Source organism: Topomyia yanbarensis, chromosome 3 (genome assembly GCF_030247195.1).
Source record: "Topomyia yanbarensis strain Yona2022 chromosome 3, ASM3024719v1, whole genome shotgun sequence".
Lineage (NCBI taxonomy): Eukaryota > Metazoa > Arthropoda > Insecta > Diptera > Culicidae > Topomyia > Topomyia yanbarensis.
The window spans coordinates 419969564-419994371 of record NC_080672.1 but is presented as its reverse complement, the minus strand read 5'-3'; the positions used below and the strand labels follow the sequence as shown (position 1 = coordinate 419994371).

General features: G+C 38.3%; 1 protein-coding gene across 5 annotated transcripts in view; it reads left to right on the top strand.

Moving 5' to 3' along the window:
* The first annotated feature begins 1206 nt into the window (after positions 1 to 1206).
* Positions 1207 to 24808, top strand: part of LOC131688670 (PDZ domain-containing protein GIPC3) — a 75759-nt gene continuing 52157 nt past the window's right edge. The window contains exons 1-2 of one of the 5 annotated variants that reach the window (XM_058973102.1): positions 1207 to 1475; positions 2373 to 2743. In XM_058973102.1, the coding sequence (XP_058829085.1) occupies positions 2399 to 2743 (345 nt within the window). In that variant the 5' untranslated portion in view covers positions 1207 to 1475; positions 2373 to 2398. Of the gene's footprint in view, positions 1605 to 1816; positions 2744 to 24808 lie in introns of all 5 variants that reach the window. The other 4 variants (XM_058973100.1, XM_058973099.1, XM_058973101.1 and 1 more) reach the window with 4 other exon arrangements.

The following is a 24808-nucleotide window of genomic DNA, read 5'->3' as shown; positions in this document are numbered from 1 at the left end:
CTCAGAAGCTCCATCAACTATACTTGTTCACGTGATTGGAATTCAATATTTTCTAGGGAAAAATAGAGTATATGTTCAACGGAATGATATTAAAATCTATGTTCGCATTTAAAACCTTTGTAAAAGAATAATTATAAGAGTCTTGAAAATGTCGGATCAGTTTATTACACATTTGAGGCGCTCGCACCAAAAATCGAAATTATAGAAAAAATAGGATTTATAGACGTTGGCTTATTTGTATCATGTATTAACTTAAACCTGCACCATTTACTGTCAACATCGACCCACCCTTATTAGTTAACTCTAGTTATCTTTATTGTCTTACGTCATAAAACCGTGTTTGTCCCCCACAAGCTATCCCTGTCTTAATTGGATTGTAGAACTTTTTGCAGCACTGCTATTGCCCATCTGTGCGTCGGGTAAGCAGGGAAGGATGCGTAACATAATGCATTCGTGACGTCACTGTGTGCTGACCAATTACTGTATTGCCCCGAGATATTCGGTTTGCTTCCGTTGAATTGTTCCAGTTCGTTGGCTTCGCGTTCGAAACGGAACATCGCCCGCCTGCTCCATGCTATCCGCCCAATTGGTAGGTACGTTCGTTCGTATTAGGAATTCTAGAGAAAATTTTCAATAGGACGTAAGTAACATTGAGAGCCTCTCTTTGTTTACTTTCTCTTTCGTTTATTACGACGTCATTACAACACTTTGCACTAATTTTCCAGTACATATCGAAAGCCGACGGTTTTTACTAGAATATTATGCAAAGATAGAGTAGTAAATGTTGAAATGGCCGAGTAATGAACAGAAGAGAAAGACCCCAAAGAGAATCTCTCATTGTTACTTACGTCCTATTGAAAATTTTCTCTAGAATTAATCCCATTATTCAGCTGCAAAAACAACACAGCTGAGAGTGTGGGTATTTCATGGGCTTCAAAAGTTCCGCGCCTCAAGTCAAGGGAATTATCTGCAAGCGCTTTGGATAAGCTGTTCTCTCTCGCTCTCCACGCGTATGTAAGCGCTGGCCTACTGAGTACAGGGTCGAGCTGCAACTGTTTTGTGCTCAGTAGAAAGCATAAAACGCTGAAACATTCGTTGAAAAAGAGAAAATATGAGCGAACTGAAGGGGAAATAAAGAGAATGGGGGCCAGCCAAAGCGCGAGCTCACAGGTGTCCGTAGTAAACGACAGGCGCTTATTTTTCCAGCTTTTTTCACCAGCAAACATAACGGTGTCAAGCGCCGAACCGCTCACAAGTGCCTTCTTTTCGAAGCCTATTTTCTCCGGAAACTTTCTACCCGCTCGACGTACGGAGGGCTCTTCGCGAAGCGCGAAACTGGCTCAGCTCCCAACGAACTCACTCCCGACCGAAACGGCTTGCCCTAGAGTTCAAGTCCACGATCGGTGTGACGGCGATCGTACGTAGTGAGCGTGATCGACTCAACGACAGTGGCCAACCGGTGGATGTTCCAGTCGGTCAGTTGTGGAATTTATTGAACCTTTTCTGCATCAATCAGCAGTTTTCGGCGAAGAAGAAAATAAACAAGGCGAACTGTGTTGGGGGCAGAAACGCAGTGTGTTCCCGTTGTTCCGGGAATTGAAATTGTAATTGATTTTTCCTGCCTTCGGATTGGAACCATAGTTAACTCTCGGAAGAAAGTTTTTTTTGAGTGATTTTGATGTGCGTGTGGCCCAATTTGGTACGATTAGGCTAAACTTTCCTTGCAGCGAAATCGATCCAAGTGTGCAGTGAACTGGTTGGTGAAGGGAACAAATTTGAACTTTTGCTTTGTACATAAAATGTGACGTTTTTGCAGATTTTATAGTTTTCTTGCTTTCCAACTCACAAAGATCTTATCAAAAGTCAAATTGTAGTGTATATAAAATTCCAGTTGATCAAATATCTTGACTCGAATTCCAGAGTGCTAGTTGGAGAGTGTTGCCACATACGGTTTTGTTATCAGCATGTTGGTCGAGTGTATTGGTGAAAGATAAAAATACATGCTTGTAATTATCACCTCGATTTTTCACTGTTTTTGTTCTGGCAGAAAAAAGGGGGTCTTCGGTCCACAATCGAATGGGTGCTGCAGTAGAGTGTGCTTTCCAGTAAATGATGAGGTGTTCGGTATCGTTATCTGGTTAAATTTTTGAAGCGAGTGCTAGTGCATTAAAATTTACCGTTTTTCACCTGGGAAAAAAGAGCTGAATAAAAAAGAAAACCCACGAAAAAAAAGTAAAGCTAACCTGGCGAGTGTGTGTTTGTGCGCGCGGAAAGCGGACCATAAGTTTTCTTTTGGACTAATTTGGAGTTTTGTTTGATTCCTCTTCGGCCTCGTTCGGTGGTTCGATCATATTCCGACCTCTCTCTCCTAGGCGCGCGAGCAGGCAATCCAAACCAAATGCCTTTGTTCAATAAGAAGAGTGCAAAAATCTCCAACCCATCCCCTCCCATGACGAAAGACCCACATCATCCGAGTCATCAGCAGCTGCATCATCAACTGGGTCACCACAACAACTACGAGAACAACAACAGCTACAACGGCAAGAATCCACCGACTACGATGCCCACGGCACCCCACATCGACGACCTGAATGGTAGCCACGAGAGCAACGTTACCAAGCCCCAGCTCGTCTTCAACTGCCAGCTAGCCCACGGCAGTCCAACCGGATTCATCACCGGATTTGCCAGTGTCAAGGAGCTGTACCAGAAGATTGCCGAATGTTACGACTTTTCGATGGATGAGGTAAGTCAGTCCTTGATTTTTTTCTCTTTCTATATGTGTATCACCATCAGGCCGTTATCAAGTTTGCCATATCGCCGATTGAAGTCGTCTAGTGCGACGTGCTGTTTTGTTGTGCGCTAGTGAGTCCTTCCTCGAGTGGTTCAAGTACATATTTGAAATGATAAAGTGCATTAATGTTTGAGTTATTGAAGTGTATCGTGTTCCTATTTACTTAACTTTAACGAGGAATTTCAACGAGACCGTTTTGAAAATTACACAAATATGCTCTTGGAGATTTAGGAAAAAAATGAACAAATATTACGATCTCGCTGACACTAATTACGTCAAGCTCTAGCGCGGACTAGTTCCTGTTAAACCAGATTAACCTTTAAACCGGTATAAAAACGATTGGTATGCTTCAACATAATTTAATCTGGCTGAATCCGTCATCTTTACCTATATATTTGCGAGAATTTATTTTATCTAGCTAAATTACCCTCCAGAAAGTGTAGATAATCTTTTGTAATACCAGTTTTTATATCATAATGTATAGTGCAGACGGACGAGAAAATTAGTGTCCACCTGTAGCGGCTGTCGATAGTACATATAACTGTGGTGAAAATTGTGAAAATTGAGCGAATAACATATGATTTGTGGATCCCCTATTGCATTTTGCCCTTTGAGGTTATGCCATGACTAAAGATAGCAGATATTACTCCAGCTAGTAGATTTTAGTGTACTGTTCATTGGTACGTTCCCAATGTTAATCGCAAATTTGTGCAGTCCCATCATTTTTCTAATGAGAAGGCAAAGAAAGGTGAATGAAAAAGTTAGGGAAATGGAAAATGACAAAACATTATCATCATAACACAGAACGGTAAGCAGGCTGGATTCCTCACTTCTGAAGGAATAATGGATTAAGCGTATAGCTCTTTACCACTGGGTTAGTAACAATAACATATCCATGAGTTTTGGCTCACCGTACGTTGGCTCGTCTATGCATGGAGAACAAAAAACTGGATACGCAATTTGCATTACTTCAAGGCAGTTACATAACAAGTGATATGAAGTTCCATATTTGGATTCACAAAGATCACACGAATAATACTCAGCACGCCAAATAGCAACCATATGATAATTGAGTTTGCAATGTGCAGTTGGTGCCCTGAACATAATGCTGCAACTGTGCTGGGAAAAATGCATCAAATTCTTTCACATTTTCGGACTTACATACGGCAGAAAAATTTTTGCTTGTGCGTAAATTTATAGACAAAACCAATGGTTGGCATATTCGTATGCAGCCCATGAGCGAATCTCTGGTTTTATTCAACTAATCGACAGTGGTAGAAGTGGTTTTGTACCAAGTCAGTCGCAGTGCATGTTCTAGCCAATTCATTTCCAGCAAAACCATATTTTCGTGTTTCGGATTCTCCTCGCCACCAGCTAACAACTGACAGGGTCGCTAACTAGACTCTAAATTTAAAAATGACAAGCAAATTTTGGGTACAGTTGAAACGACTGATGCAGAAAGTGTCCCAGTTAATATAGAAGATCTAATTTTTACTGATGAGGATAACACTGAATAGTTAAGTTATCGAAAAGGAGAACCTATGCTTAAATTCGGGGGTTATCTCCAGTTTTTTCGGTAATTCCGAAATGAAATGACACTTCAGAGTCAAAATATGATTATCGTCGATTCGAACGAAACTTTGCAGTTGTGTTCGGTTTATGAATCTCCTTGATTTTCTCTGGCAATATTTTCATGCAAGAGCATTTTTTCAAAAGGGCGTAGACGTTACTACGTGCGTTATTTCGAAAAATGTTTGGTCGATTACTCTATTTTATTCAGCAAATCTATCTGAGAACAAGTTACAGGGAATGGATACTTCTAAACGAAAAAATACACACTGAATAAAAGTTGTGTGCGTTTTAACAGCAGCTAAAATTTAAATTGCAAAAAACATTTTTTGAATTTTTTATATTTTATCAACAAAAACCTAAAAAAAGAAACATTTTGAATGTGATTACATGATGGAGAACTTATCGATGAAAAAGTTTTTCTAACAATAACTTTATACATGTTTTAAAATTTCTTAATAATTGATATACAAAACTGTAATTATATTACTAAGTACCATTTTAAATCAAAATGCATTTAACAAATATCTTCCAAAATATCGCAGTTTTCGAGATATTTGTAATATTGCTCCAACAAAAACGATTAATTCGTGCAATTACGCCCTTTTTAAAAGTTATTCGCGTTACTGCATCATAAAATGTCAACAATGTAATGTTTATCGTTTTAAAGAGGCAAAAGAACCTTTTTCAGTATATTTGGATAATGGAGAAGCTTTCTATAAAAAAGTTTTCCTAACAACAAATTTTGTCATATTTTTAGAATTCTTACTATTTGCACTCGAAAATGTTATTTTCGAAAATTTTCTTAACCGCCATTTTAAATCAAAATGCTCATAACCAAAACTTTCCGAAATGTAGTAGTTCTCCAGATATTTTAAATTTTGTTTTAACAGCACAATTATTTTGTTTTATTACGACCTTTTCATAAGTTATTCGCGTTTCTCCATCAACAACAATAGATTTTTCATAAGGCCCATAACTTTTCCTGTAACTTTTCCATTGGCATCAAGGCTATATTGTAAACCAAAATCAAAATACTATTCAACCAGTATGAAATTTAAAAATATGTATAAAGTTATGGTCAGAATTTTTTTTACCGATAAGTTCTCCATCATGCAAAATGTTTTTTTTTATTTTAGGTTTTTGTTGACAAAATATAAAAAAATTAAAAAAGGTGTTTTTTTGCAATTTAGATTTTTAATACAAATTTTTGTTTTTGTGAAAAATAGCACAACATTTTTTTCAGTGCATATTTTATTCGTGAATGAATATTTTTTCCTTGTAACTTGTCCTCAGATAGTTTTGCTGTATAAAATAGAGCAATCGAACAAAAAAATCTTATTGGGGACCATCCATAAATGACGTAGCATTATATGGGGGAGGGGGAGTTTTGCATTTTGTGATGATGTGTGACGACAGGGGGGTAGGGGGTCATGTCAGGCTACGTAACTTTTTTAAAAGGGGAATAACCAAAATAGTTTTTTATTTTTTTAAAAAAAATTGCGGGGACAGGGGGAGAGTGTTACCGTCAAGCTACGTAATTATCTAGAGGTTTGTGACGAAATGCTACGATGGGGGAGGGGGGTGTTAAAAACCGGTCTCGATTTTAGAGATTTTCGGGCGGGTCTTCGTGGAATTCCTCTACAATCCTTGGCGGAATTTTCACCTTCTGTTTCCTCAGACATCGTAGCCGATTCTTAGTGTACGGGTACAGGATATTGAGTGACTAGTACTACAATCCTAATAACACTAAGAATCCTCCCTGACCGAGATTAAGCATGTGACGACAGATTTGTGAGACCAGCGCCAAATCTTTCGAATTGTTGCTCCAGGGTTTAATTTGAAATGCCGAGTTCTTCGATTTGAGTTCAACAAGGTGGTAGTTCGAGGGGACTCCGCCAGGGTCTCTCAATGCGAGTCGAACAGATTTTTTCTACGCGCATTCAACCTAGAGGTTCCACACTAACTGATGAGGAGTCCAAATCAGGCATAAATTTTCGAGTAATGGGCATGTCAGCGACCACTAAAGCGCTTCAATGTCGCGACAGATTTTGGGAATGAAACCAATCTGTTGAGTTGCTTTTGAGATTAAAGCTGAGCGAAGCAGATTAAACTTTAAACGGTTTCCCATCGATTTGATAGTCCCAAATTATCGGATTTACTATAAGGTAGAAAGCATAACTTGAAACCCTTGAATACGGGTTCAGTCATCGATAGAGCTGACTGCAACGTACATCTTTAAAAAAAACTTGCGTAAACCAGGCTACCTACAAAACCAAGCAACAAAGCAGCATCATTGAAGAACAGCACAAACAGTAGCGGTATCATATTGCTGTCTTGTGGTACTCCAGTTTTGTTTGTAAACTGAAGGGAAACGCAAGAACCTAGCTGCACACATAAGACCGCTCAAGGAAGAACTTAGCCAGTCAATAAGCTTTTCTGGTCGCCGTCGCGAATCCCAAAATCCAAAAACAGCTGTTCGCTGGAAACATACAAAACATGCAAATCAATAAAACTTAGTCGACATGCTCGATGCAGCAGGAACCATACACCCGTAAGTGATAAATAAATCTATATTTAGGACCCGCGGTGTGACAAGAGGGACCGAAATTTAGTCATAGTGTTTCCCAACAATAATCAAACAAATTTGATTTTTTTATTGATAATGGAATGGCATCACTATTGAATTTGCTACGGAAGTAAAATTTCTTTGAGTTATAATAGATGGTAAATTGCTGTGGAATCTGTTCATCAAAAATAAAAACAAAAGGTGCAGAAAAAACCTTAAAATACATGATCACTTGCAAAAGTCTTTTTGGGAAAAAATGGTGTTTCAAACCAAAAATATCGCACAGGTTTTATTGACCATTAAAGCATAGGAGTCTAAGAATTAGAAAATATCAAGAAAAATACGCAAACATGATAGTCCCATCCATAACCCTCCGGAAATCGCGCAAATGGCCCACTGAACGAGCAGCCGCTGACGACTACGACGATTTCGCTAGATTTTCAGAGCAGCGTGCACTCAGTGCACTAGCGCGACTTCCGGAAGGATAAGGCTCAATGAAAATGTAAATTTTAAACAGCATGTTTCTCGGCTTGCTATTCTTGAATATGGGACTCCTACGGGCAGTTTACACCAGTTATCAGATCAATAGTTGCATATGCTTCAATGGTATGATGACCCAAAGTGGAAAGCGAAAAGGCATGCCTGGAACTGAAGACTACATATTAAGAAGACTGACATTTCTTTCCTTCCCCCATACAAACCACAAGCGAAAGACATCACAAGGGGTTACATCGCATCTATTGAAGGAAGGTAGAAAGCTCAATGTCAAATTATATATGTGTTTGTGCATCACTGTAGGAAGTACTACCTTTACCCGCAAGTGGCGTTGCTGTTACTGTCTCCAGATTCTGGGCAGAGTTGCCAGTCTTCTTGATATGCAGTCTTCATTGGAACTACCATCATTCAATAAGTTCATTATCTGACAATCACAAGGGCAAGTAAATCAGCCTCAACGATTGACTTGCAGGCCATGTTGTTCCCGGCTCTATTACAAGGTCATATTAAAAAATAAGCAGCAACTAGTGCCATACGGATAATTTCTAATCTTGGGATTCTAGAAGGCCCCTTAAAATCTTGGGCCTTGTATTGGAACTGTTACCTAAACACATTCGCTAATAACATGCCGATGTTCTACCATTGAAAATTGTCACACCTGATCGAAATGAATGGATGAACGAGGGTCATTCGGTTTCGGAGGGAACCCTAGAACGTGATAGTTATAGATATTTAATATATTTTTAGATTTCACTATAACTTATCTTCTCAGGGAAAATATTGAATATTGAGAGAAATAATAACAAAATTGAATGCGAGTAACCTACTATTGTTATATTCATTGATTGAACCTATTCTAAATCCCTAATCTAAGTTCTCTAGTTCTAAATCCTTATCCTAAGTTTTATGGTTAGTATGTACAAAATTACTCACGTTGACCCTATCGTGTAGTGTGTGTTACGTGTGTTGGCCCGTAAAGATGACACGATCCTCTATCGCGGGTTCTCCGTGTTGTCTCGTTGCTGTTCCGTGTTATGAAGGCGGTCGGTGTTAGTCGCAGGTCTCCGGGACTCCTCAGGTGATCTTCACCACCACGTGCCAATGCGGCGGTCTGAATATATGACCTTTTTAGACGGTTCGATAGCTTCCGCAGCCTCGATATGGGTTACGAATCGGAATGTGCGCGGTATGGAGATTATATTTAATCCGTAATTAATCCGCAGTGACGCCGTCTGGATACTGACTATGGGACAGCGTGGCTGGGTGCTGTTCCGTCTGTCTAGGCCAACGCTCCGAGGCACTGCGGATCTTGGATCTGATGCGGCCAATATAAAGTTTAGTGCTCAGAACTAGCGGCACTTTTGAAGGATGGACTCGTAGAATTGACGTGGTAAACTTTCTGAACTGTACTCTACGGTGTTCTTAGTCCAAGTGCCCGCTCTTTGCAATTAGCTTTTTAGCCAGGCAACACCTCCAGTCAGTTCCGATTGACTCGTACGTGTTGGTAGCAACCAGTATAAATGTTTGGGGATTTGTGAAGTGTGTGGAATATTGTGATGGCTCCTGTGGTACAATACCTGCTTACATCTCTAATTTGCAATTTAAATTTTGAATCAGACGTTTGATGGTTAGTTTTTTTATTAGTAATTTTTTTAACAAACAAATGCATATTTACGGAGAATATAGCTATAGTGATATTGGCGCTTTTGGTTAGTTGTTGTTTTAAGGTAAATACGACGCATTTGACTCAGGTTAATCAGTCAATGTAGCCATTTGAATGGTTACAAACGTAAATAAAGTTTTCGACTGTTAAGGTGTATATTAAATTTCTTTTAACCCATTCATGCCCATGTTGTTTGTGGACAACAACGTTTTTAAACAGCTATAACTTTTTATTGAGGCGAGATTTGCTCATAAAAACAAGTAATGCTAAGAAATGTGACTATTGCCTTTCATTTGAGTATTAACAGTTACAAGGATCAGCTCTAGAACTGAAGTTATTGCAATTAGTCGGATTGGATTCCGATGGAGCAGTGCTGCCAGGGACAGTTTACGTTGACGACGGAAACTAATTTTTTCATATATCTTCGTCATGGTGCAATATTATTGAAAACTAATAAATCTTATCAATTTAGACTGTTGTTGGCTATGTTTTACACGTAATTCGACTATTGTAATTATTCTAGAAGAACTGTATTAGCATTAGAAGGTAAAAATTGACCAGCTTCTAGCACTGCCATGGAAGCACCTATCTTTATGAAAATATGCTTATCGTGTTTCTTGACCCCACCGTTTTCAAAAAATAGTTTTGAAACCCTACATGCACTGGAAAAAAGTTGGGCATGAAAGGGTTAACGGCTTTGTCAGTCTTTAGATAAATAATAGAACGAGTTTTAATGTTTGTCCGACCTTTCGCTGCTTTTCGCATCATCTTCAGGGGAAACTAGTTTATAATGTCGTGATTAGTCTGGTTTTGGGTTAATTCACGCACGCACCTATCCGCATAGATGTAAAAACAACATCCAATCTTTCCGACATTCAGCTTATTAAAGCATTCAAACAAAGGACGAACTATATTTTATGTACAACAGTTATGTATTTACCTAAAACCAGACCAATCACGACATTATAAACTAGTTACCCTTGAAGATTATGCCAAAAAGCATCGAAACGTCGGAAAATCATTAAAACTCGTTCTATTATTTATCAAAAGACTGACAAAGCCGTTATAAGAAATTTTATGCACCCTAGAACATTATACTGATGACTCGAAAAGAGACTATGAGGTGGGCGCAGGGGGTCATGGTCCATACTATAGGTTCTACAGGGCTCTAGATTCTACACCGTCTTTCCAGCGGAGGTATATTCAATTGAGGCCTGTGGCAGAAAGTGTCTGCATAGAAGTGACCTAAAGGATCAGGTGTTGGGAATTTTGTCGGATATCGAGGTCGTTTTAAGGGCTCTGGGTTTATGTAACTTCGTGTCGTCTATGGCTATCGAAAAAATGTGCTGGGTACGGCAAGCAAATGCTAGCTCACTTTGAGATAAATGCCATGGCACATGGGAATGGGAATAAACGAGTTGGCTGAGAAACTGGCTAACAGAAGAGCTGTCTCCCGTTTCATAGGTTCTGAGCCGTACTTTGGATTTGGACCTAGCAAACTTAAGAAAAAGCTCGATAACTGGGAGCAAGGAATGAAGGGCAAACACTTCAATGCCTTAACACATCATTCTCAATCAAAATTATTCATTCAAAACTCAGCGGAAGACTAGGGCATTCTCTGCTTTACGTAAACCTGAACTATAGGTGAGTAGGCCGTTGCTCTCTCAGAGTACAGCTCGTCAAGTTAGGAAAGGTAACATATTAAGGTTCTGTAGGAACCCTAACTTGATGGACAATTAAGCATTGTCCAATGCGCACGTAGGGGATCCGTTCAAATTATTTTGAGAGTAAGTGTTTTATGTAAAAATGTCTGAGGATCACTATGTTTCAAAATTAATATATATTGCGAGAAAAACGCACTTTAAATTTGTCACAGCAAAATCGCATAGTTGGCAGCACTGCTGATAAAGCTAGTATTTTTTCTAGGTTCCTTGAACAATATCCTTCAAAAAAAATCTCACGGATTGATTCTAGAGTAAACAGTTACGGATATATAATCACAAGAAAATTATAATTTTTGGCAATTAATTTGTTTATGTCGTTTCTGCTTACGTTATATGATAGGATGCGCTTTTCCATATTTTGAACATCTTGTGGCAATATACATGAAACTAGAGCTTCTTTATGACGACATATAGATTCGGAATGAGATTCGGAATATGGGCTGATTTATGATGGAATTCCAACCGAAGGCAACAACCCATCCTGAATGAATCGGTTTTCGAATTGGTTGTTACATTAAATTTTCAAGCTTGTATCAAAATTAACTTCTGCAAACTGTCCCCATATTTTTTTTCTGCATCAAATGTGTATTCATTTTACAATTACAATATTATAGTTTCTCCAAAATCCCAAATTTTAATATCTATCCCATACATTTAAATTCACGTTTGCCATCACCGCAGCAGCGCCATCTCTTAAATATTTTCATGAAAGTGTTACCTAATTTGCTGAAGCGGGAGGAGCTCCCATGGACCGAGGGATTATGCAATTGACACAAAATTTTGGATTTTTTTATATTGACTCTACATAAAAATATTCCTAAAATCAGTTCAAATCCGTGTAGGTCGGGAACACGTATCTTGATTGCTTCGTGCGGAATGACCCTTATATTATGAAGATAATATCAGGGTGGGCGTAGCGTAGTTGGTAAATCGATTGCCTTGTACGCAGCGCACCTGGGTTCGAGTCCCGACCCCAAACATAGGGTTAGAAATTTTTCATAAGAGATTTTTCTAACCCGAAGAGGCGAATGACCTTAAGGTTAAAACCTCTATAATCGAAATAAAAAAAAGATAATATCAGAAGACATCTAACGTCGTTTGAAAGCGAGAAAAAGACGAAAGAACATAATCGACAACAGAGTAACTAATACTCTGGCTGCATCACAGTATAACATAGCGCGAGTGATTCAATTCAAACCGTGTTCAATCATTTTTTACCGAAGAACATGACAATTGAGTTTTGTCTCTCTCAAATAGTGATGAAAACAGACAAAATCAGACCTCAAATAATCAAAAAAAAAAACTTACACAGACGTACACAAAAATAGAGGACACAAGTCGACATTCAACGAATATTAAGCACAAGGTGACAAGTAATCACTGTATATGCCACGATGGCATTGATAACAACCGATGTACTTGACCGGTAATACATACCTGTTCATTAGTCAATTACAGGTGATGAATTGGACTTTTTTATATTAGGGTTTTGTTTTCTGTGCACATTGTCATTAATTTATTTTACGAACTCTCATTTGTTCAAGTTTAGTTATTAATTTGGATAATTCTTTCATCAGCATTCGAAGAAACGCCTTATTGCCTAATGGTTATTATTTATCTTTATGTGATCTTCAATATTGTTAATTTAATAATAAAAACTTGTCTTGTACTTACATGGTCTGAGGCTGTAAATTTTATGCACAGATCTTTACGAAGCCGGTGAACGCATGTTCGGATGCATAAAAACACACGGTACGGCATTAATTATACTCTATGAACGAAAACAGAGACTCGCTTCGTGGCTTCTTATATCTACATGAGCGCCTAGTAACAAAATTGAAGAAGGAAGTATGTAGGTACTATAATGGTAGTCAAAATGCATAAATGATTAATGTGAAAATCGCACACATACAAAAGCCATTATCTTACGATGAGCATCCGCGGCAAGAAAGAAAATGAATGCATTTATTTTCCGCATTGCTTAAGTTTTCACTCTCCTTTGAATAGGTAGGTGGCTTAGAGGGTGGGTGCTCTCATTTTCACTTTCGACTAAAATTCTCACACCGACTCCAACTAATTTCTTTTGAATTTTGAGACTAGCTTGTAAACTATACAAAAAAGCTTTATCAGTTATACCACAAATTTCTATCTTGTCAATATCTGGGATGGGACCTGCGGATAGATGTTTTCTTATTCTTTTTTTCTGTTCAATCTATTTTTCGTCTCGCATAGTCACTCTTTATACCTCACATATTTTAATGGACAGGCTGCATTTGACATTTGCTATTCGCATGTCTCGTATCAGGTCGATATTAGATAACAAATTTAACAAATAATGATCACATATCTCCAACTAGAATCTAGATCCGCTTAAAGTCTCTCATTCAGCTACTACCGTAGAAGACTGTGACAGCCTGTGGCCGTCGGTCAAGGGACCAACTGTCCATAGACGTGTGCAGCCTGCTTCATTGAGGGGGGGGGGGTCTAACTACATAATACACTTTCAGATGTCACAAGTATTCATTATGAAGAAAGTTTGAGTCATTCATATTAAAACAGGATTGATCTATTAGTTATTGAAATATTTTTCACTTCTTTACCAGATGCATCAACTTATTTCTTCAAATACTATCCACTGAAGTTTTAGTGGTGCTCAATTTTTTTGTTTGTTATTTTTTTCTCGGAGAGATAGTCGCAAGAAGATACGGGTTGTCAATTTCTTGATTTAGTACCTTTGTAGCGAACATAGCGTTAGGCATTGCTCCAGCGATTCGATTCCTAGTAGACGATATCAATTAACCCTTTCATGCCCAACTTTTATCTCGTGCATGTAGGGTTTCTAAACTATTTTTCCTTGAAAACAGTGGGGTCAAGAAACACAAAAAGCCTTTTTTTCATAAAGATAAGTGCTTCCCTTGCAGTGCTAGAAGCTGCTCAATTTTTACCTTGTAATGCTCAATTCAATTCTCCTAGAATATTTACAATAGTACAATTGCGTGGAAAATGTAGCCAAAGACAGTCTAAATTGATAAGTTTTATCAATTTCAATTTTAATATTGCAACATAACGGAGATATATGAAAAAATCATTTTCCATCGTCAGCGTAAACTGTTCCTAGCAGCACTGCTCCATCGGAATCCAATCAGACTAATTGCAATAACTTCAGTTCTAGAGCTGGTCCTTGAAACTATTAATACTGAAATGAAAGGCAATAGTCACATTTATTAGCCTTACCTGTTTTTGTGAGCAAATTTTGCCTTAATCAAAAGTTATAGCTGTTTAAAAACGTTGTTGTCCACAAACAATATGGGCATGATTGGGTTAATATAGGGTGATTGATAGCATTCCTCCAAGGAAGCAACCGTAGGACGAATCGAACAAGTCTTTTTTGTACACGTTCAATTCTCTCAACCCACGTAGCATAATGCGGACTCCATACAGCGGACGAAGATTTCAGAATCGAACAAACCAACGAAAAATATAGCGATTTAAAACAATGGTTGTCAGCAGAGTTAAAAATATTCAAATTCATTGAATGAAAATTGATCATATTTAGCCGCATTCATTTTCAATATTCAGTGACGCAGCTGAAAACGTCAAACGAACAAACCGCCCATTCATCCATGCACATTTTCATTCGTCTCCGATTATTACACGAAGCGACCGTGCAGGAACGAATCAAACGCATCAAAGTAAGCCCTGGCACAATGTAAGCGATGATGATTGTTGTCTCATATGCTTTACCGGCATTTGAAATCATTTTCCTAGATAATTAGTGAAATGAATATATGGTACGATATTCAACTGAATGAATAAGGATGGATATTTGAATGAATATTTTTTCTATTCACCGCGAGTCGCGTCAGGTTCATTTTCAGCCGTCAAAAAAGAGCTTCGATTATTTTTAACTCTGGTTGTCAGTAACTTCTTGTTGTACGCTTGTTGAATCCAAGTTGGCGATTGATGATATCTGTCCGGTGAGTAACATTAAAAGTTTCTCAATTGTCCAGTATCACCTCCAAATCACTGACCTGATTTACACGTCTTATCGTAGAATTACCGATAGTATAGCTTGCGAGTTTTAGTTCTACACATCGATAGAAGCTTATCATTACGCATTTATTGATGCTGAGCGACATTCGGTTTATTGCACATCAACTCACAACGAGATTTAGTAACATTTTGAAGCTTTTGGTTATCAGCTGGATTTGTACTGCCATATATGGGTATATTTTAAAATCATCAGAAGAGAAAAATCTGCAACCGATTCTCAGCAGCGCAGCAACATCGTTGAAATACAAAGGGAATAGCAATGGTCCAAGATTCCTACCTTTTGGAAAGCCGGACTTGTTTTCGAATCACTCGTAGACTATCGATTCAAGCAATTTCGACTTGGCACAAAACGATGTTATTTCGCGATAATTAACTACCTTTTTACACTACTACATTGTCGGGACCATGCGCGAGCATCCTCACAGCGAGGAAAATTTTCCCAGTAGCTCTGATCTAGATTCACGAAGATGCATGAAATAGGAGAGTTGTAAGGACAATGTTATCCCATTGTTGAATGACCTAGACCATGCTGGCAATAAACGGTAGAATGACATGTATGTGCATGACGCAAACAAACAGTTTTTCAGTATGTATCATCTTCGTCTTCTTTTGTACGTGGAGTGATTCGGTAGATTCCTGTGATTGTATTGGTACCCAATCAAAATAGACGGAATGAAATGAAGCAATCGTTTCCGACGGTTCCGGGCTTCATGACGCACAGTCGGCTTCGGACGTTACGACGCACCCCAGGTCATAAATTCTCCGATTGGAACGCTATGACCTAGACGTTACGACACAGTTTCAACGCGTACGAAACTACTGCCGTTCTATGCATATTTGCTCCATGTCTATAGGGAATCCCACATAACATGTGACAAATATGCTTATAAAGGCCATCTGCATCATTATGTCCCAATGTACGTGTCTGGACGTCATAACGTGCAGAACTTTGTGTTCTGCCTCGGAGACTGTCTACATTTCTTTCCTGCATTGACAAGAGACACAAGAAAAAGATTCTCTTACTTTGGAGTGAATTCCAGAAATGAAAATATTTGATGACTATTTTTGCACTGTAAATAGTACCGACAACTTGCTCCACGTGCTCCACTGCCAGTGGTAATATCTATACGGATACTGAAATCTCTTCTCACGCACTGATTGAAAATTAATTTAAATAACACAAAATGTTTCAAATTAAGAAAATTTACATAATATGCTTGAAAACACAATGTCGCCCACAACTTCTACAAAACAAAATGTTTTGCAACAAAATCACATTGGATAATGTGCTTGACATTACTTCAGGTACATAGCGCTTTATGTCTAATAGAAACGTAGAAAAGGGCATTCCGCCAACTTACCCCAACCGTCAACTAGCCACGGGCTCCCCTACTCAGAACCTTGCTAAAAGGGTTATATCAGTATTGCTATTGGCAGCGAAGCAAACAGCTCGATACATGACATCAAGACAATGTCACAACGACATCCATATCGTGTTTTCATAATTGTTTCATTTATCGTTTTGTCAAACTGATTAGAAGCCATGATTACTTTTGGGGTATGTGGAAGTACTCCAAACCAAAAACTCTATGACAATGCGTTCACTTTAATCAAACGAATCGTTGACGGTGAACAATTTAAAATTATTCAAAATTTTATTCTCTTCAATGGGAAGTGTCGCCTAGCTGGACAAAACCTTAATTCTTTTTGGACTTTGCATTTTTCTGTGTTTGTAAACAGGCTGATTAACATGTTTAAATATATCATGAATTCTAACAAAATTGTATTCAAACCACTGTTATTCAACCGAATATATCTTTTTAGTTAGGATTAATTTAAAACGTTGGGCTTATATTTAGATTTAGTCGCTACAAGTCTTTCTTCTAGCTCAATTATGCAGATTAAATAATAAATTGTGCATTAAATAAAAGTCATAATGTTCAAAGCGATTGTAATTTTTTTAAACTGTTATTATATTTGATTATACAGAATTATACTTGAAAATTAATGTGCTTTCTGGAAATGAATATCTTGTTTTGGCCTTTTTTGCTCGGAAACACGTGATTTTTCTTAACCTTCTTTAGGTGTTGGGGTCAATATGACCCCAAATGAACTTTCAAAATGCGAAAACTTTTCAAGTTTTGCACCTAGAAGTTCCGAATTTCTTGACTTTTCCTCTTTCATGAAGAGCAACGATTTTCAATAGAGTCAAAATTTTCGCTCAATCCTGTACAAAAAAGTTACGAATAAGGTGTTAGTGGGTCATATTTCAACCAAATCTATATGAACTGGTACTTATATTGTTTGTTAAAGTTTCAATTTTCAGTTTCCGGTACATATTACCGCTTTCCACCTGATTGATCAGTGGGAATCAGTGCCGAATGGGGTCATGTTTGGCATCCATAGATGTATACAGAACCGTCATCATAAATCACGGGTTTATTGACAGAATACTAATAATAAACACCAACAAAACAAAAATAAGAATGTATATATTAAATTTGTACATGAGACGACCGATCTTGGATGTCCTGAATTACGATTTCGAAGCCGATACCCGATACCAACTGACCAACCAGGTGAAAAACGGTAATATTTACCAGAAACTGAAAATTTACACTCTAACAAACAGTTTAAGTACCAATTCATATAGATTTGGTTGAAAATGCGTCTTAAAACGGAGTTCGAAATTGGGGTCAATATGACCAGCTAACACCTTATTAGTTACAAAAAGTTAACATCTGCAGAAGGTTAATAAGCCTAAAGGAGACTCATGATGGTGTTTGACATTCTTGGCTTCGTTAAATATTTTGTAAATATCTCTCAGAATTATCAACAATTGAAAAATGTGTATTCTGTTACAAATCACTACAATCACATTCTTGAAAACTGAATTTTTATATATAGCGCACTTTGTATTTATAAATGTTGAATTTTGAAGTAGAATTCTTCTAACGTTTCAATATAGGGGCCCCGCTTCACAAATTTCGGCCATAATTTTACCCGAGTTTTTGAATGTTGTACTGAATGAAAAAATAAGATTTTTGAGCTATCTCATTGAAAATATGTACAACAAATTTTGTGTCTAATTCCGTAGTATGTACAATAGAAATAATGGAAATAACTGATTTTGTGAAAGCAGCTGGCCCGTACAATTCTACCAAGCAGCGAGCGTTGCTAGGACTGCCCCTTTGCCATCAAATGAAATGCGACACACGTATAAAACTCAGAAAACATGAAAAACCCGCCAGTTTGCTTTCTGATCTCGTAGTAAGCAGTTGTATGCCAGATCAAACTCTTCGGGGCAATATGCGTATTCCATGACTGCCGCCAGCAATCATTTTAATGATGCACAGGAGCGCCAGTTTCATGCATACAATGGTCACATACCACAGGAAAAACAGAACGCTCTTTTCTTTACGCTGGAAACGCTACACATAATTCAAAGAGCGAGAGACCCCCGCTCTCTCGCTCTTTGAATTATGTGTAGCGCGTTCAAATAAATTCAGCACGGCCCGCTCTCCAATGTGCACTGCGTTTTATTGTACCTTGCAGGATAATTCAGACTAATTTTTTAAGTTAACAATCGGGCCGAGAAGATCGGATGCAAAAAATCGATGCTTCGAGACAAAAAGATCGATTTAAAAATAAATTGCATCGATTTCGCCCATTCCTAGATAGTTCCGTTGTGCAAAGGAGATGATGTTGGCTAATTGGATGCTGATATTATAAGATTCTGCTGATGAAATGATACGAATTGCTTTAGGTATCATCGTATATGCTGCTATAAACACAATTTTCTAATGATCCGTAGAACCAGATTAATTGTATAACAGGGGAATGTATGACGGGATTTGTACATCCATGCTTAGTATGGCACTTTACCCTATTTCCAGTAATAATGCACGAGTACCATTATATTTGGATCTACTAGAAATACCGAAATAACTGATGTTAATGCAACCATGCAGAAAATAGTAAAAATTACAACATCTTTTTTAACCACCCTAAGTGCCAAAATAATGCTGAAAAAAATAAACATCAAATAAGAATTCAGTGTCACAAAATTACTCTATGGTGAATTTTTTATCAAAATCGAGCAACTTATGCGGTTTTTTTTTCGATTTTTGGATGGAAGGTGATCACTGGGCAAAAACATATGAATTAGCTGTGTCTCGTGGTCAAGCCAAAACAGTGTTTATATTTCGTTTATTTGACACGGCTTACAGCGAAAGCTTAACAAAGTTGATCTATAATATGTTTACAACATGTAAAAAATACAAATTAAAACAAATGTTATTGATTATCCGTTGGACCTCGTGCACATAACTTTCTATTGCGCGCAGAGACCTTCTTTCGCGGCAAAGAAACATTCGTCTGCTTACCTACTGCGTCTTGGGGATCATTCAATTACCTCGTGTCTTTCATGTCAAGGGCGATGATCGTTAATGCTGTATTGGTGCCCGCCATCAGATGTCCTTCCTTGCTGTTTGCATTTCCGGGTGACCAGTGTAAATCCGTCGTCATTGTTTTTAACTTTCTCGCCGATGTTGCTATCAGTTGGTTTTGGGGTGCTGGATGCTTCTTTTGCGGTAGTCATTCATTCTGGCCTATGCAGCTGCCACAAATTTGGCCACTGTTTGAGGTTCAGGTATTGGTATTGAAAATTCTGTTTTCGATTGGTTTTCTCTTCTGCATCATCCGCGCAAGGTTGTCCATGATGCACTGTCTGATTACAATACTTGCATAAAGAAGCGTAGTTCCAAAACCGTTCATTCTCCATACAATTATCCATTAAATCCATCAATGATCAAACGTACCGTTCTCGATCGTCAACGTCCACTGATACATTGATCGTGAAAGAGTCGAGCGTTATACTTTTTGCATTCACGGCCATATTTCCCTTGTACTGTTGCCAAAGGCTATAATTTCTGAAGCATTTATCCAACTTAACTGAGCGCAAAAGTGCACATCCACCCTATACGTGCAAGGAATGCATATATCGTTGCACAATTCATAAGTGCTTCGGTCGGGTAATAACCGACTGCTCCTCTTGAACTTTCGCGGAGACTAATGTGTTCATGTGCCTGCACACAAATATTTACTGTACGCGTGCGTGATTTCGCATGGCGGGCGATGTCATGTGAAATTACTTTTCCATGTTCATTGTAATCGTATGCATGGTGAAATCGGAAATTATGCTAGACCAGCGCCTGGGTCGAAGGTATGCTTGCCTTAGTATGTTGACTGTAAGGTTGGTCTTTATTATGATTCTTTAATTTGACAATGTCACGTTGGTGTAATATCGATTAGTGTCGCCATATGTCTTTATTTTAAACTATTTTGTTCGGGTTCACCATTGAAGTGTTTTTATTGCCAAAGTTGTCATGTGCGTCTAACAAGAGGTGTGACATTGAATTTCAATTATCAATTATTCAATTTCACGACGAAAAGGCTTACAACAATAGTTTTGCTACGCACTAGTTTTCGTCTGGTTGACCAACACGATATGCCTGCATTCAATGTTAAATTATCTTACATGAGGTCCACCACACTTTTTTTTGGAAAGTGAGGCGCGTAAATTTCAATGCACATCATGCTGTTCGTGTCGAATTTAATGCGACCAAACAGGCTAGATTATTTGTTCAGCCAGCGACACCCGTTTGGCATACATGAGTATCAATTAGTTTGCATGGTGATGGAAACAATAACCAGTGTGGAATGATTTCCTTATTTCATGTATGAATCTTATCGGACCAGCCTCGTCTCATAAGCAACATCGTTGTTTGGAATGGTGTCAGTGAGTGATGAAAATGAGATTTACTAGTTTCTTCACTTGTCGTATTTTTTTTGATAATGTTTCATAACGTTTGTGTGTATAGCGTACAGAAACAAAACCAGGGACAATTGAGTAATTACCCAGCTTTCATCAATTCCAAATAAACAAACGGAAGCATAACAGAACAAAAGTATCGAAACATGTAAGGTATTGGTCGCAAACACTGGTTTTTTTAATTCAAGTGATTAGTTTTCGTGTTAACGATCCTATAATTAAAAATGAAACTTAAGTGACGAAAAATCGGTCACGGTCGAATGAATGAGTAACATTGATTGACAACATTTTCTGTGAAATAGTACATCATTTTGAAGCTTTTTGTGGAGGTTTTCTGTTTTCCTTGCCTTTTATCAGTGTGTACTCGCTTTCGCTAGAAACATGCAATTTATCCGTGGCTTAAATTACCACGGGCGCAGCACACGTACACATTTTAATCGTATATATGTTAGTTGGCACATGTTCAGAGCTGTTGTCACGTTCGAGCTTCATGTGAATTAAATAAACACTTTCGTTACGCTGTTGATACTGTTTACTTCTATCGGTTTACCTTTCTTATAAAAGCAAGCGAGGTATAGAAACTGCACAAACGTTTAGGATGTGAATCTTAGAGGGTGAGTTAATAAAAGCGGGGTGATATATCACCGAAAGGTTAGTGTTCATTTACGTTCGTAAAACTTACATAATAAAGGGTGGTTCTATTTTTACCATTTTTTTGTTAACCATTTTTTTGTTAACGACCTATTGAGTCAATTTGTCAACTGTTGTTACGGCATTTAATTAGCAAGGGACTGGAAGGTGAAGTATACTTTTCAATACAAAGAGCCATAGTACTCAAGGGAGAGCAAGGAGTTGAAGGGAGAAAGTTTAGCAAAAAAATGGTTAACAAAAAAATGGTAAAAATAGAATTTACCGTGATGGGGATCTATCGCCGCAGCTTTGGGTGAAAGCTGCCGATACCGTGCGAATCAGCAACACATGTGACCATATGTCACAGACGCTGATACAGTCACAATAGTCGATAAATTAAAAACACCCAGGCAGGCAAATGGTGAGAAAACAGAAAACAAAAAAATAGATCATTCAATGAGTTTCAACTTAGTCTGAAAGTTTACCGTGACTTAACTTTTTGTCGGTTCCGACAGCATGAAATACAAGTTACTTTACGCTCGTCCGGACATGCCGTAGACTCAGGTGATTCGCATTTCTAATACCAAAATATCTTGACTCCTACGGTAGCAGACAAAGAGTTAAGTCGCCGGTAATCTCCAAGCTTGCACATATGACCCTTCCACGCTTTTCTAAACTTTCTCCCTTCAACTCCTTGCTCTCCGTTGAGTACTATGGCTCTTAATATTGAAAAATATACTTCACCTTCCAGTCCCTTGCTAATTAAATGCCGTAACAACAGTTAATAAAGGGTGGAACGGTAAAAAATTGGTCAAACATGATTAGCTACGCCCTATATAATCAAACAAACTATATTGCTCTTTTAATATCTGTTACTACAAAAAGACAAAACAAATCGTATGATTACGCTTCTGATGTATACATAGCGAATTGTTGAGCTATTCATTTCATCTGAAATCTGATTACACTGGCTCAAATGACCGAATATGCGCTAGCATAATTTCCCTGATCGAATGAAAAGGAGAAAAAGGACTTTTATTTCCTGAATTGGAAGAATGGGGAAAATCACAGAACGAAAATAAACAACAACAACAAATTAAACTAATAAGCAGTTAAATTCTCCTGCGAAAGTAAAGCTCTTTCTCACACTGAATTAAAAATGTTAGTATTTTACTAAGTTTCAGTCGCCTAACACACATTTTCGTCTAAGTAAGATCAACGGAAAACTCGAAATCGCAATTGCGTTTCTGCTGATGCATACCAGATGATATGAAGTTCCGTAGTCGGATTCACAAAGATCACCTGAAAATGACTCAGCGTGCTGAACAGTAGCCATTTGTTGAATTGCACCAATAGTTCCAGTGCTCGGTTGAAGCACAAGATCGGATCTTTTCCTTTATCCAACTTGTTGAAAGTGAATTGAAGCATAGAATGACCGAGCATCCAAACGAGGTTCATTGTACTGTCAATGCTAAATTCATCGATTTGAATACGGCATGCTGGTACCACGATTTGTTGCAGCCTGACGATCGCAGCAGAAGTTTACAAATTTGTCGGACAAACTGTGTCGCGGAGTCGATTGTACACCGCACATAGTCGCGAGGATTCCTGCTTGGAATACAGTACAGTATCTACCTAGCGAATGAAACTGTTCCAATCTCATTTCACAACAGTAGACACCAGCATCAGCACGTCCTTCCATCAGAGTGCCGTCAGTGTAACAGGTCACTTACGTTTGTTGGTGTCTCTTCATATAACCAGACCACCACTCCTCTCGAGAGGGAATTTTATGTCCTATAAGATGTCCTATAAGAAAAACTACACGTGAGCTTAATATCACTGGGGGCAAGAATATCTTCACCCCATATAACAATTGGTGACCACAGTCGTGTATGACTGGCGACAAGATCAACACGGCTGCTATTTCAAAGACCAGTAACCTGCAGTCTGAATGCACATGATAGTGCTTCTTGTTTAAGGTGTATGTGTAATGATTTGATATTTAGAAGTGCAGTCAGAGTTATTATGAAAGCACTAGTCAACGCCATTCTTTGCGGATGGATTAGCTTTAACTGGATCGTCATCACCTCTCCCCTATGCCATATGACAGTATTGGACATACAATTGTCATATTTGTGATGTATTTGGGTTTGAGGCCCCAGGTCTTTCCCAAAGTTCGTCTGTACTGTCCGCTTTCGCTTTCTTGACTCTGAACTCGATTTAATTCGTTTATGTGGCACGGCTCAAAGCGTTAGCTTCACGGATCTTTTATAAATTGACAAGATGTAAAAAAATACCGATTAATAGTCAGAGTCTGCTCGACCTCGTACGCGCGGAGACCTCTTTTCACGTCGGGGAAGCATTTGCATCCACGCCAACTGTTTCTTGAGGGTCATTCATATCTCTGTCGTCGTCGCACATGCCCCTATCATTGTTGTGGTTAGTGCCTTGATGTTCGCGATCAGGTGTTCTTACTAGTTTATTTCCCTTTCGGGACTCCGTTATTGCTAGTAGCTTCCTCACTGGCAGGATTAGTTGTTGAGCTTGTGGTACTTGACGCATCTTTCGGGGTTGTCATTATTACTTAAACAGCAACCACAAATTTGGCAACGGTTTGTCATTCATGGAATGATATTGGAAACTAGGTGTTAGCATTCATTTCTGTAGATAACCGTTCCTCAGCGGTTTCTGGGCAGGGTATATTTTAGCGGTGTCATAATCAAGCACACGTTTCAAATTGATTTGCGAAATTAATCGTTTGGTCTGGGCAATCCTGTTGAACGTTATCAGCACTGCGTGCCTGACATGCTCGAACTGGATGAAGGTGACTTCCGAAAACCGAGGTAGCTTTTTCACATTCAACAAATGTTACACATCACGAATGCTCGGTCTTATGCGAAAAGACCGGAAGTCAATGGCCACCGTGTAAGGCCGAAGAATCACATTTTTTGTGAGACTAAGTCATCATGATAGATCAGCACACAAGAATAAAAGTAACGGTTTCCTTTGTTCTTCAGACAATGCACATAAGATAGAAGCAACTGTTTGTGCTGGCTTGAGTAGCAACAGAGAGCAGGGTGGTATCGTGGCCGATGTCTTTGGTACTTGAGAATAGACTGTGGACGTCATTGACATGAGTCGCACACGGTAGCTCAGAGTTGAAGAACTGCATGGGATTCCAGATGTGAAAAGTTCATGAAAAGAACCATTGAAATTTTATTTGGAATAACTGATAATTTAACTTTTCGATACCACTGTACAGCTCTTTATGCTTGTTGCATTAAATCAAAGTTTGTTACGATGCAAAATCAGGTGAATAATATTTGGTAATCTTTAGAAAACCCATAGGTCAGAAATCCAATCGCATTGAGTTTTTACAACAAGCCGTTGGTAACCAAGTTTCATAGCAAAAGTGCCACTCTGAGGACAGCTGTAAATATTCAATTTCCTTATCTGTGGCTGTCTCAGTGACGAGCAAAGA